Below are 15,171 nucleotides of genomic sequence, written 5' to 3' on the forward strand. Positions count from 1 at the left end.
AAAATAGAAAAATATTTCAGCTCAATAGGTCCTTAAAATGCAATTGCATGGTGATCCGATTTTTGAAACTCCAAGTCAGAATAAATGTCATCCATACGACACCAGTGGTTAAATTAATGTCCTGTGAGACACGATCACTTTTGGTGCAAAAAAGATCAAAATGTAAGTACATAACTCTAAATATTCACTTTTGGTGAGCAGTGGTACGTACGTGACGTAATTGCATTGGCATTTGAAACACGCGAGAACTGACGCATGTGAGTCACAGCCATTTAGAAGTGAGTAGGAGGAACGCTGAACAGTAGCTTGGTTGATTTTGGTTTAGATCTGTATTTATCAGTTTCTTTACTCACAATGGTGCGTTTGTCTGCTTATCCAAGATGTCACAACCGAGTGGAGAAAGTGAGATTACTTCTGTATCCATGGCAACACGAATACTTCACACAAGAGACCACGTGATCTCCACCCTCTCCTGAAGCGTTGGATTATAGTTCAAAAGAAATGTAAATATTAATATTAATTTAATATTGATCTTTTTTGCACCCAAAGCGATCGTGTCGCTTTAGAAGACATTAATTTAACCTCTGGACTCATATCGATGACATTTATGCTGACTGTCTGTGATTTTTGGAGCTTCAAATGTCGGATCACCACCTGCTTGCATTTTAAGGACCTACTGAGCTGAGATATTTTTATATTTTTATATTTTTCCTCAGATGTGTTCTGCTGATGAAAGAAAGTCATACACACCTGGGATATCATGATGATGACTAAATGATTAGATAATTTTCATTTTTGGGTGAACCAAACCTTTAAAAACACTGCTTACGAGCCTTGGTTAAAGTGAATGTCACTATGTCCTTCATGTTCAAAGACCTTCAGATTGCTTTCAATTGAAATTAGTGTCAGTGCCGAGATCATCTCCTTGCTCATCGCTGACCTAAGGTACAGTTGAAGTCAGAAGTTTACATACACTTAGGTTGAAGTCATTAAAACTCATTTTTAACCACTCCACAGGTTTCATATTAGCAAACTATATTTTTGGCAAGTCGTTTAGGACATCTACTTTGTGCATGACACAAGTAATTTTTCCAACAATTATTTACAGACAGATTGTTTAAATTTTAATTGACTATATCACAATTCCAGTGGGTCAGAAGTTTACATACACTAAGTTAACTGTGCCTTTGGAGGCAGCTTGGAAAATTCCAGAAAATGGTGTCAAGCCTTTAGGCAATTAGCCAATTAGCTTCTAATAGGCTAATTGGCTAATTGGAGTGATTGCCTACCCGAATCGACTCCAAATCAGCTGGACCACATGAGGGTGGAGTCTCCACTCTCCCCTGAGGGCAACCTGTCATGACAGCACGTCCGCTGCAGTGTTGAGGTCGCCTGGGAAGTGAGTGGCTCGCTGCGACTTGAGGTGCTGCTGACTCCAGAGGAGGAGACAGTGGGCGAGTTGCGACATACAACGGGAGCGTAAACCGCCTTGACGGTTGATGTATGCCACTGTTGCCATGTTGTCTGTCCGAACTAACACATGCTTGCCCTGGATCAATGGCCGAAACCTCCGCAGGGCAAGCAGAATTGCCAACAGCTCGAGGCAGTTGATGTGCCAACGTAGCCGCGGGCCCGTCCAGGAGCCAGCGGCTGCGTGCCTGTTGCATACAGCAACAGCGCGGCTGCCCGGGAAAGCATGTCCGTCATCTCCGTGTCAGCCTGTGACTGGGCGACCGTACCTGAAGGGGGGAGCCCAGCTGAGACTTCCACGTCCGACTGGACGAACCCGCTCTCCGATGCTGCGCTCAAGAGCTCATCACCTTCGCGGGCTACGAACAAGAGGTCGAACTCGCCGTGAGACGAGCCGGCGGATTCATCCGGAAGCCTGATTGGGGCAGACGAGCGTGCTGGGGAATGGGAGGTCCGTAGGGGGATACCCGGTGGAGGTGGTCCCATTGGGGTCCCCAAATCGCCCCCAGTGCTAGCCGCGCTGGCTTCATACCCGTAGGTAGAAGGACCGGGGCGGGGAGCCACTGGGGTGGCTTGCTTTCTTACAAATCCGCATTGTTGCCATGGACATGTTCTCGCAATGAGTACATGACCCATCCACGAATGCTGTCTCCGTGTGGGCAGCGCCCAGACACGCAAGACAGCGATCGCGACCGTCAGAAGGCAAGAAATTACGACCGCAACCATGAATAACACACAAACGGAAAGTCATCTTTAAAAAGACGCATCTTTAAAAAGACGTTCCGTGTGTGCCGCTCTTTTGGAGAAATATACTTTTTTTTATTTTTATTTTTTTTTAGAATATACTCTTTATTTCTGCGCCCAGGGGCGTTCTCTGCAGTGCACCAGTGCAGAGGGGGGAGAAGCCAGATCTAGCAGAGGTGAATGAACAGCTGTGGGAATTCAGCTCAGTGAGCATCGACCGTTCGGCTTCGAAGAGAAAATCTGAATGAGTGGTTGCATACCATCTCCTTTTATACACATATGTGTGGGGGAGTGGTATGAAAATACCACTCGGCAATTTTCAGTGGCCTTTTTTCAAAGACCAGAGGTGTTTCGGGCTCCCAAGAGTGACCCCTAGTGTCACTACATCGACACAACGTCGAGTGAGTGACAGATAGGGAACTCTGGTTCCTAAAGGGGCCACGTCCAATTTATGACTAGAGTTAAATTACATGAAATATCTCCACTTGGCTACATTTATAATCAATATTATATTTTTATAAATGAGCTGTGTTTAAAAGTGTGAATGCAAAATGGGACTTTTAAAGAAATATTCTGCATTCAGTACAAGTTAAGCTCAATCAACAGCATTTGTGGCATAATGTTGATTACCACAAAAATTTATTTCGACTTGTCCCTCCTTTTCTTTAAAAAACTGTGAAAATCGATGTTACGCTGAGGTATTTTAAATGGAAGTGAATGGGGCCAATCTGTAAACTTTAAAATACTCACTGTTTCAAAAGTATAGCCACAAGACGTTAACGATATGCGTGTTAACATGATTTTAGTGTGATAAAATCACTTAATAACCTTTTCTGTGTAAATGTATAAACAATTTTACAACTTTGTTGCCATGGTGATGTAACTTGGTAAACGCTACAATCCTAAAACGACTGTAAAAAATATTATTTAAACAACTTTACAGTTAAAATAATTAATACGTTTTAGGAAATAATTAATGTAAGTGCTTTTATAAAATTGTAAGCTTCACATTTCTGCCTTTAAACTTTCTGTTCAGGAAGTAAAATAACTAGTGCATGCATTTTTGCTGATTTAAGCATGATGACATCACCAGTTGAACAAAAACACACATGCACCGTGAGTGGCAGGGGAACGTTGTGGGTCACAGAAGTAGGGATGGGCAGATCAATTCTAAAGTGTTGATACCTCCAATACTGATGTTGTATCAAAAATATCGGTCCTCACACAAAAATATTGATTCTAAAAAAAAATTTTTAACTAGGGATATTATTATTTGGTTACCATGAACATAAACAATAATCATAAGCTTCAATGTGAAATACAAAGGATTAGGCCATATTAGCAAATACATTTGCAGGATAGGAACTATTTCTTCTTCCATTCATCTTAACATGCAAGCTGAAAGACACAAGTAGACAAGCGCTTGCACTGTCACAAGGCTCGTTCAAACAAGAGCGATCAAGGTGACATTTCTTATCATGAGTTTGTGTGTAATTGTTGTAATTAAGTCATTAAAAAAATATTTAACCATGGCTTTACTAAAGTAATATTGTAGTATTCATGTTTGTTTTTTGTTCTTTTTATTTTGGCTTGAAACCATGGTTTTACTACAGTAATATTGTAGTAGTAACCATGGTTAATTGCGTGGTAACTATGGTGTAACTAAATACCATGGTTAAAACATAGTTACTGTAGTGAAACCATGGTTAATTTTTGTAAGGGTAAACAAAACAGAAGTCTAATAATTTTCTGTTTAGGCTCACAAATGTAAAAAAGAAAAGAAAAAAAGAAAAAATAATTATAATAATGACTTGAATTATGACTAAAAATAATATTTTTAATTACCCATTTTATCCCAAGAAATCGCAAAAAATCTATTTAATAGAAGTATGGACGCGATTGACTCACATGCTGAACTAAACGAATGGCATGCCTCCGTCTCGTTCAGTCATTCAGCAGATCTTCATTCAGGAGTCATTTACAAATGAGTTTACCATTCAGTTTGTTCACAAACGACGTCTCGTTCTGGTTCAGTGAAGGGGCGTGTTCGTTCAGCGGGTGAAACCAATGACATTCTTCTTCACAGCCCTCACTCAAATTTGATTGGCTCACGCTATAGTCAGTCTTTACAGGCATGAAAAGTAGCAGAGCTCATTGGCTTCGAAAGGGAGAGACATCAGTGAACGGAAAATATGAGTCAGTGTATGGAGGTGAACAAAAATAATTAGTTCACTTAAAAGAATCATTCAAAAAGACCAATTCATTCACGAACGAAACATCACCAGAATAATTGCACTAAATTAATTTTAAAAACACACATAGTGGCCCACGTTGTGTTCTCCATCATGTGCATATTTGTGATGACGCAAATTGATGATGGAAAAGCTCCAGGGTTTGACAGAATCATTAGTGAGTCTGAAACCAGACCAACGCTACGGTGAGTTTGGTTCTTTAAAGAGGACTCAAGTGTGAAAACATACTTGGACCATGAATCCATGTAGCTGGAGGATATGAAAACATTTTTGATATTTAGGGTGGTTTTCATACTGGGAACATTTGCTGTGGTTCCTGGTGACCCCCGCAACATTTGTCTGGTTTCAGTCTCTTTCAGAATCTGGTGCTATTCCGTCCTCAACTTGTGTCATCACAAACGTGCACATGAAGGAGAACACAATGTGGGTTGCTGTATTTGTGTGTGTTTTTATTAATTCAGTGTCATAATGCACACTAGAGTGAAGGACACTTGTGCCTCTGTGCGTTGCCTGCCATAACTCAGCAGATATGCTTGTTTCTCCTCTTAGCCTCATCTATTTTTTGGATCACTTCAAATGATCTTTATCTCCCACTCTGATGGACTTGTAAAATTTGCGTCATGGTCTATTTTTATCATATTTTTTATTTTCCACATTAATTTCCCCTTAAAATATACTTCTGCAGTAATATAATAGTATCATAGATCATTCATAAAAAACATCTATATGTTTTACAGATACCACAAGACAACTTAAATTGATGTAACAGTCGAGTTTGTGATCTCTGACCAGTGACAGATGCAGCTCAGGTGTAATATAGTCACCATGGAAACAATGCTAAATGTCAGTGTGTGTGATCTGAAACATTTACTACTGGGGAACTATTTTAGGGTGACCATACATCCTCATTTTCCCGGACATGTCCTCTTTTTTGGACCTTAAAAAAGCATCCGGCCGAGATTTCTAAATTTGCAAAAATGTCCGGGATTCGGCTTTATTTGCATTTTGATGTGCATCTGGTCTAATACTTCATTGTGTGTGCACGCATATTTGCATTGCTTTAACCCCTCTTTGTAAGTCCTGCTTTTTCGCACACCAATTGGTCGATTATAAGAGGCTTGCAGCAACTATTGGCCAAATTCCTGCCTTTCAGTCTCTCCGCGAACACGCGAAGCGCTGTTGTGATCGGCATCAAACAGTTGCTTGACAGTAGCAGCAAATGACAGCTGAGTGGAAACAATGCCCAAATGAAAGTGCAAATTTACAGAAGATTTGCACAAAAAAATCCCATGGTTTAGTCCAGGTCGAGATCCGTGGGAAGCAGAATGTATGACATGTAAAGCTGGCACTTATGTGTCAGTTGCTAATAAAGGTGCAAGTGATTTAGAAGCACACATTAGCTCTGCGAAGCATAAAGGGTCAGCAAAAGGTGAAAGTTCATCAGGTAAATTAACGGACTACTTTTTGCGACCAGGTAAAATTGTTATCACGTTGCTTCATTTTCCATGGCCATTCAAAATAATAGTAATAGTAAATGAAGGTACACTCATGGCATCAAATATTTTATTTGAGTACATAGACATTCAAAAGAATGTTGGAAATTTAATTTATTTATATATATTTATGTTATGCTAATAGAGTGTCTTTTTCACTGTATTAAATTTTGCATTCATTGTAACACTGTTTTGAATCCTATTATTCCACACACCCCCTGCCGCCGCCCCCCCCGGCGTATGTTGGTCACTCCTATCACACGTTAAATCACAGTGTTTTCTTGACTTCATATGTCTACTTTCGTGTTCTCCTTAAAAGGGTAGCATCATCTGTTGCTGCATGCTTCTGACACCTAGCGGTAGGCATCGCTTATTACATTTCTTATTACACTAGTAATCATGTATTTTTGGGCAGAAACCATAGTTTTAATGGAATTAACCATGGTGTTAATACAGTAATATGGTGTTAATATAGTAACCATCTTTTAATTTTGTGGTTACTATGATTTTACTATAATATAGCATAGTCATACTATGGTTACTGAAGTAAAACCATGGTTAATTTTTGTAAGGGAAGGTTAGGGTTAGGTTTAGGGGTTGGTGGCTAAGGGACTCAATAAATCAATGTTTGGTGTTATTATTTAACTAGGGGTGCAAATAGCATCTAACACTATTTGCACAGTGCAAAGAAGATGCTTTTAGTTGCTATCACCTCTACCTTAATAGATTAGGTAAATTGTATAAAAGTCAAGAGATTATCTTACACACACATAAACACATTCATAAACAGCACACACTGTTTGTTTGACATAAATGAATTGAATTTGTGTGTTGAGCTGTAAGTGTGTTTTTTTTTCTCAGTAAATTCAGTATTGGAGATGAAGGTTGGGCTGCTCTTGCTTCAGCTCTGAGAAACCCCTCACACCTGAGAGAACTCAGTCTGAACAATAATAAACCAGGAGATTCAGAAGTGAAGCTGCTCTCTGACCTACTGAAGGATCCACTCTGTAAACTGGAGAAACTACAGTGAGTTTTAATATTTTATCGTTAGTAATAAATTATCATTAGTTATCATTAGGAGTTCCATTTACAATTTCTGCTTAGAATTTGTAAATGGTTGGTGGGGGTGGGGGCACCATGCAACGATAATTTTTAATTGGCTTAGATCCATTCAAATTTGACAAATTTACGATACAGTGCAGCACACAGAATTTGGATTCAGTTTTTATTAATGTTTCTAATTATCATTAATCGGGTGTAAATTATTTTACATAGGTCCAGACCACTGCTGAAGCAGCACATAGACAGCGCTGTCACGTGGTACCTGTTACTTTTTGCATCATTGGTCAGAATGGGCCAATCACAAATATTTATAATTTTTATTTTACATTTATTTATTCATTTAGCAGACGCTTTTATCCAAAGTGACTTACAAATGAGGAATATAGTGATTTTTCATAAGGAGGCAATTAAGCAATACAAAGTTTCAAATTGCTCAGAGAAGTGCAAATAGGGAGGAAGGTAAGAGACCATGGTGAAATTATGGATTGAAAGAATAATTTTTTTGTTTTTTTTTGTTTTTGTTTTTTTAAAGAGTTAATGCTTTAGTAGGCTTGGGTCAAGTGTTCAATAAAGAGATGTGTCTTAAGATGTTTCTCAAAAGTAATTAGAGAATCAGCTGCTCAGGTGTAGTTCTGAAGGTCATACCACCAGCGAGGAACAGTGGAAGTGAAAGTCCGTGAAAGTGCTTTTGTGTCTCTGTGAGATGGCTGTTCACCAGCCAAGTGCAAGCTTCTAGAGGGCACACAGACTCGAAGTAGTGAGTATAGATAAGGGGCACAGAACCAGTGGCTGTTATGTAAGTGAGCATTTATGTCTCAAACTTGGGGCAAGCAACCATTAGCAGCCAGTGCAGCTCAATGAAGAGAGGCATGACATGCGTTCTCATGGGCTCGTTGAAAACCAAACGCGCTGCCGTGTTCTAGATCAATTGCAGAGGTTTTACTGTACATGCAGGAAGTCGCGCTGGAACAATTACTGGATAAGGATTTAAAAAAAAAAAGTTTTTATAGATGCTGGGACAGATTTTCATCTACAGGTATGAATCCTTGCAATGATCAGGTTTTATTAAAAATTCCTAGAAAATGGTTAAGTTACAAGTGCTTCAAGCACCACAGAAAGGCCCAACGCAGGGACATGCACTGGGTGAGATGGAATGTGGCTTCATGCCCCTTTCATAAATCTGGCCAACAACGGATGCTTGCTAACACACAAACCATCTACCACTGCATGGTACATGGCTATTGCTGCCACATGAACTTTGGGCATGGAATGGGTGAGTCCAGCATCTAAGCACTCCTAAATGAAGCACAGAACACATTGCACAGATCAGCTGACAGAAGCACACCATGAGGCAAACAGACATCTTTTGAAAACATAGAACCACCTCTTAGAGGGAGCTCAGGAATGCAGAATGGTATCAGTAACCAGTGGCATCAGACCCTATCCCTCTAACGGGAGCTGTTTAAGGGCCACACATTGAGCCTCCACTTCTCTGGCTGCGGATGCCAGATTTTCCCTTGAACTTGAGAGAGCAGATCCCTCCTGTACCAGATCTCCCAAGTAGGAAGTTCCAACAATGTATTTAGATTCAGGAACCACTACTAGTTTTGCATAGCATTAAGTGAATAGGAGGGAACATGTCCTTGCAAGTCCAGAAGCTACTTGGTCACTAGTGCAATGGTTCCCAAATGTCCCTGAGTTGCAAGGGAGAAACAAAGACGACAATGCTTTTGTTAAGGGGTTTCAAACAGGTCCACCTCTGCTCTCCTGAATATGTTTCATACCCTCTAAACATCTTGTAGTCAACATTCTGTAGGTACAATTCCCTCAAATGAGAGCAAGTCAACTCCATAGTTCAGACAACCAGGAATCCAGCTCAGGCGACTGCTGAGGTGATGCCCACACTGATCAGGATATGAAACCCCTGCACATCTAATCAAAACATTTTGAGGGTCAGATAGACTACCAAAAGCTCCAGACAGTTTATGTGCCAAAGCACAAACAGCCCTGTCCAGATGACGAATGCCAGACACTCGGTGCATAGGGCTCCCTGGCCTGAGAGAGTGAGATTGTGACCACCTGGCAATAGAACATTACAGATATTAAGGTACAATTTTCTATAATGTTGTTCACTGCAGGAATTAAAACATTAAGGCATGGCTTTCTGTAAAGCTGCTTTAAAAAGGTGTGTATTGTGAAAACCACTGTGATAAATCTCTAGCTCTCTTTGAATGAGGAAGCGGGAGCCAGATAAACAATCCAATGTAAGTCTTTATTAGCACACCTTTCAGCGTAACACCACGGTATGCTTTTCAGCATAACATAAATTAATGCACACATGAACACTGCTGCTTGCATCTCTCTCTCTACTCTCTGGCGGTATAGACTGCCCTTTTATCCCTCTCCAGCTCTCACTGCAACACAAACCAGCTGTTAGAGATAATTTCCCACAGGTGGCAATCCTTACTGCTCTTCCTCTCCTGGCCTCGCTCTCCACAGACGTCGCTCGGCCACACCCCCATCTCCACAACCACTATACAAATAAATATGACCTGACTTTACCCAGCGGTATCCCCTCCTCATAAAATTTTGTCTTTTTACCAAGCCTGGCAAGACAGCCGTGCATGACTTGTAAGTGCCTGCAGCTCTGACACAATGCATACATTGGCATCTTTCTTACATGACCATTTTTGACTAATTCTCTCCTGAGGGTGCTGATATGCTTCTGAAAAGAGTCAATAGCAATAAATGCTGAAAAACAGCAGATTATCTACTGTTAACATTGCAAATGCAGAGAAGCCTTTCACTCATCATGGAATGCTGTCTGTCGTGAACAGGCTTTTCTAGCCTTTAAGCCTAGTAGCACCCGTGACCAGGGTTGGGAGGGTTACTTTAAAATGTAATTCATTAGAAATACTGATTACTTAGTAAAAAAATGAAATCAGTAATCCAGTTACCTTGATAAGAAATTAATGTAATCAGATTACTTTTAGATCGCATTTGTGAATAAAGTCAAGAGAAAAGCAATATGTTCTCGAAGACTTTTAATCATACCTTCTGAATGCAAACAAACCGTGTTTGAATAATGTTATGTGTGATGTAGCTATTATTATATAATAAGAAAAAACAATGAAAAACAGGGACACTGCCTCCTTAATAGGAAAACAGAATATGTTCAAATGTAGAACAACTCCGCATTTTTAACCAAATCAGGTCAGTCCTCTATCTGTTACAGAAAATACGTAGATTATTTTCTCATCAAGCAAATACAGTTAGAACAGATGCACTGAATTATGTCTTGGTTAACATTAAACAAAATCTGACAGGATATACCTCAAAAACACTACAAAGTTGAATTCTGCCATGTATTGCAGTTAGCATGTAGACTAATTGGCACTGACCATTTATGAACTTCCTACTGCAATAAGTCGAACACAGGCTATCTTCATCATCATCATCATCATTATTATTAATGCCTCCAGTGCATGTCATCTTGTTTTAAAGAATAGATCAAAATAGATTTAAACCTTTTTAGGGTGTCTTGATTTATTTTTTCATACTTTCTATGAGTTTTAAAATGTTACATTTGCCAGTAATTCTCCCTCACCCATACTTTTGAACTGTTCTTAACAATACATTTATAATAAGTATCAAAATCAGATAAATTATCCATTGCACTTTTCCCCTGAAAATAATTATAATATTTTCAATCATTTGGTATTCATGTGTACAATCTGGAGCGTAAAAGAAAAAAAATAAATGCTGTCCCAATTACTATTGTCATTACAACATTAGAACAATTTTAGAGTTTCAAGTGATGTTAAGATGGAAATGAGAAGTCACTAAGATTTTGTAGGGGATCCCGTGTACCTGAATACGGGCCTATTCCTGCTCCCACGAAAATGATCGATAGATGGTCGGATGGCAAAATTAGGGAACAGTTATGACTAATTTTAGCTGTCCTTGCTAACGTGATTTTCGTGTGGGTCTTGCCTTTAAATGCTTCTTTAAATTATATGTCGGGTCCTTGGAAAATCACTTCATCTTCACAGCTGGAAGGTAAATTACACTGAACTGTAATGTTGTTTCTCCATTGAAGAGGCAAGAATTATAATATTATAATAGTCCTCCATTGGCCATTGCGATGAAACAGCACTTTTAATGGTTTGGCCACGTTTGCCTCGAGAGCGCAGTGTTGGTGTGAGACAGGTGTTATTTGCACATGTGACAGTAAGTGGCGCCAGATTCACGTGAGTCACGAGAGAGAACCAGAAGAGATCTCGAGCGTGCATCTGGTCATATCTGTACCACTTTAAAGCAAGCAGCGGTCTTTATCATTTTATGTTAGGAGGATCTTTTGTTTATTTTTTTATATACTGAAAATTGTAATCTTTTTTTTACCAAATGTAACTGTAATCTGAATACGTTGAGTTTTTATGTAACTGTAACGGATTACAGTTACACATTTTTTGTATCCTGATTACGTAACACCGTTACAAGTATTCCGTTACTCCCCAAGCCTGCCCGTGACTATAAAGTGAAGAGCTCTATTGTGAGATATCTATCTTGATACTGGTGATTGGGACATAGCACTTGCAGATGACAAACAAGAGGATAGGGAAGCATGGAGACTACAGGATTTAAAGAACAGACCACACATTATAAGTCTTGTCATTCACACTAAAGAAAAGCTGTTTAAAAGTTACTACAAGGTAGTTCCCCATGAGATGTATAACCATCTCTGGTTGTTTATGATGTACTGATTTAATAGCACAGTAAAATGTAATTTGTTTAGCGTGTAATCATTTCTTTATTATAACTTTACTGCTTCAGAAAGGATTAGGGAAACTTATTATCGTAATTGTTATATTGCACATTTCTGCTTATTATTTTCATGTTTAATAAAGTGTATTTCATCCCCATAATAATTGAATTATCATTTTTAGTTTTAAGTTTACAGTGTTATTGTGTGCAGTGCATAGACATCCTATTGTAGGATTATGGTTTACTTGCATTATCAACTGAGACTGTTCAATATATTATAAAAATAATAAAGTCTTCCACTGAACCCTTATCAGCTCACAATTTCACCTCTTAAATTGATAAGTGAAGTACAATACAAACATTAACAGTAGATAAAACACTTGAAAAATCATATTTAGGTATACTGGTAAGTACTGCTTATTGAGGAGATTCCCCTGTTCTGTTTGTAAATGCACTATGAGTGTAGTGTAAGAAAATTGCTATAAAAGTGTAAAATTCATTAATTAATTCACTCAAAATTTCTAATTAAGAGTGTTGTTTATCTTCCTCAAAGGAAGTAATATTTCTGTTTTAAATGTTTAACCCAGTAACATGATATCAACATGATAATAGGACATCATGACTCCAGCTCTGCTGGTGAAAATCTCAGAGTCCTTAAATTATGAGATTCATCCACGTAGAAGAGCAGTGCCAAAAGACAACTCAAGTTAAGTGTCCTTCCGCAAGTTGCTTGCAATTTTAAGTTTCAACCACATGTTCCTAAAGAGCACGAAGTTCAGTAGTGTAGCTTTAAGCACCATTTGACAAAAAATTGCAGTGATTCCTCAACTCCAATACCGAAAATGTTGAGACAGTATGAAAAATGCTAAAAAACAAAAAGGAGTGATTTGTCAATTATATTCACCCTAGCACTACAACTAGACATTATATGATGTTTTACCTTGTGAATTTCATTATTGTTTTGAAAATGTACAGTAATTTCAAATCAGATGATTGCAATACGCTGTGATGAGTTGAAATAGAAAGGCAGTGTGAAACAGGAGATGTTAAACAGGTGATGCAATCATGTCATTGTATATAAGGAGCCTCCAAAAACAGCCTAGTCCTTCAAGAGCAAGGATCATTTGAGACTTGTCAATTTGTCAACAGATCCTTCAGCAAATAATCCAGCACTTTGAGAACAATGTTCCCCAAAGATAAATCGGAAGGATTTTTGGGCATTTCACCCTCTACAGTGTACAATATATTTAAAAGATTCAAGGAATCTGGTCAAATTTCAGTGCGTAAAGGCCAAGATGAAAACCACTTCTTAATGCGCATGATCTCTGATCCCTCAGACATCACTGTCTTAAAAAACATCATTCATCTGTAATGGATATCATGAACATTGACTTGGGATTACTTTAGTAAACCTTTGTTAGTCAACACCATTTGCTGCTGCATCCACAGATGCAAGTTAAGACTTTACTATGCAAAGCAGAAGCCATACATCAACACTGTCCAGAAGTGCTGCCGACTTCTCTGAGCCCGGTCTCATATTAGATGGAAAGTAGAACAGTGGAACCATGTTTTTGGTCCGACGAGTCCACATTTCAAATAATTTTTGAAAAAAACAGCCATCAAGTTCTCCGGGCCAAAGAGGAAAAGGACCATCCAAGCTGTTATTAGTGTGAGGTCCGAAAGCCAGTGTCCGTATGGGCCAGGGGTGTGTCAGTGGGTAATTCGCACATCTGTGAAGGCACCATTAATGCCTAATAAGGACACTAGGATTATGTGATTTTGCATATGTGTGTTTTCAAATGGTTTAAATTTGATCATAGATTTAGAAAACATTTTAGAGCAAATTTATAGAGGAATCATGATTTCTGTCTGAAAATGTTCATAATCAGATTTTACGCACAATATATGTGTGTACGCACAGTTAGTGAATGAGACCTAATGTGTGTTGAGCTGTGAAAGGTTTTTCTCCTTCTCTGTGTAGTCTGTCTGGCTGCAGTATTGGAGAGGAAGGTTGTGCTGCTCTGGCTTCAGCTCTGAGATCAAACTCTTCACACCTGAGAGAACTCAATCTGAACTATAATAAGCCAGGAGTTTCAGGAGTGATGATGCTCTCCGATTTTCTGAAAGATCCACAATTTAAACTGGAGATACTACAGTGAGTGATGATATATCACAGTCATTAAATTGTTGAACTGATATCATGTATGTTTCTCCTCTTCCTTACTGTGTCTGCATAAAGACTTACTTCTCAACTGTACTTTTTCCCACTTTGACACTATTACTATACAAAATAACCTATACTTTAGCAGAATCATTAAAAGGAATCCATTATGAAACTATTTTTAGTTGGCTGTTCAGCTCTGGTCTTAAAAACATGAATTTCTATGAATTGTGTAAAATATATAAAATTTACATAACCAGTAGATTCTCTCTCTCTCTCTCTCTCTCTCTCTCTCTCTCTCTCTCTCTCTCTCTCTCTCTCTACACACACACACACACACACACACACACACACACACAAACACTGATTATTTAACGTAGTACATAACAGTTACACACTGATTGTTTATTTGACATATTAAATAGAATTTGGGTTTTGAGCAGTAAGTGTGAGGAGTTTTCTACTTCTGTCTTCAGACTGTGGAACTGCAGTATTGGAGAGGAAGGTTGTGCTGCTCTGGCTTCAGCTCTGAGATCAAACCCCTCACACCTGAGAGAACTCAATTTGAACTATAATAAACCAGGAGATTCAGGAGTGAAGATGCTCTCTGATCTACTGAAGGATCCACTCTGTAAACTGGAGAATCTACAGTGAGTTTTAATATTTTATCATTAGTTAATAGATATGATATTGCATTAAACCTTTTCAGTTTCAATACCCTTTTTGTCAACAGTGCATATGTTATTATATTATCAAATCACTGAAATAATGCCACTTCTCTCTTTTCTTCTTTTACATATATTTTGCTTTTAATTCTAACATAGGAAAAAAAAATTAAGCTACTGACCCCAGCTCTTTAGATGTGCATATGTGAATGTGTGTAATGAATGTGAGAAGGTGTCCCTCGGGGTTCAGTTTTTCACAAGAGCTGAAAGCCTCATAGCTCTTTCTCACAACACCACAACCAGTCCAGTTGGTGGTAGTAATGCACCTTAAGCTAGGTTTGCGAACCTAAAGTAAAAGGAGAAAAAGAAGAACAAGAATGCCACAGCAGCATTGAATTGCTGGTTGGATGTTACCCAATGGAGACCCAAGTTAAACACTTTTTTAATCATTTATAATATTTAGCAATCTCAAGAATGCCCGCACAATGGAAGCATGGTTGCTTTTTTATTTATTCCTATTTCTTTAAAGACAAATGTCATTATAAATCTTTTATAGCACT

General features: G+C 38.6%; 1 protein-coding gene and 1 long non-coding RNA gene across 6 annotated transcripts in view; one reads left to right on the forward strand and one right to left on the reverse strand.

Annotated features, from left to right (window-relative positions):
• The window catches only part of LOC127418969 (uncharacterized), a 983,530-nt gene that overhangs the window by 148,861 nt on the left and 819,498 nt on the right, over positions 1–15,171 (reverse strand). The window lies entirely within an intron of this gene.
• LOC127418918 (ribonuclease inhibitor-like) overlaps positions 1–15,171 on the forward strand; it is an 81,695-nt gene that overhangs the window by 4,296 nt on the left and 62,228 nt on the right. For all 5 annotated transcript variants that reach the window (XR_007893565.1, XM_051659838.1, XM_051659837.1 and 2 more), the window contains exons 3-5: positions 6,821–6,985; positions 13,767–13,940; positions 14,423–14,596. Coding sequence is in view for 4 of the 5 variants with exons in the window: in XM_051659838.1 (XP_051515798.1) it covers positions 6,821–6,985; positions 13,767–13,940; positions 14,423–14,596 (513 nt within the window). In the remaining variant the exon portion in view is untranslated. The remainder of the gene's footprint in view (positions 1–6,820; positions 6,986–13,766; positions 13,941–14,422; positions 14,597–15,171) is intronic.

Source organism: Myxocyprinus asiaticus, chromosome 28, assembly GCF_019703515.2.
Source record: "Myxocyprinus asiaticus isolate MX2 ecotype Aquarium Trade chromosome 28, UBuf_Myxa_2, whole genome shotgun sequence".
NCBI classification, from domain to species: domain Eukaryota; kingdom Metazoa; phylum Chordata; class Actinopteri; order Cypriniformes; family Catostomidae; genus Myxocyprinus; species Myxocyprinus asiaticus.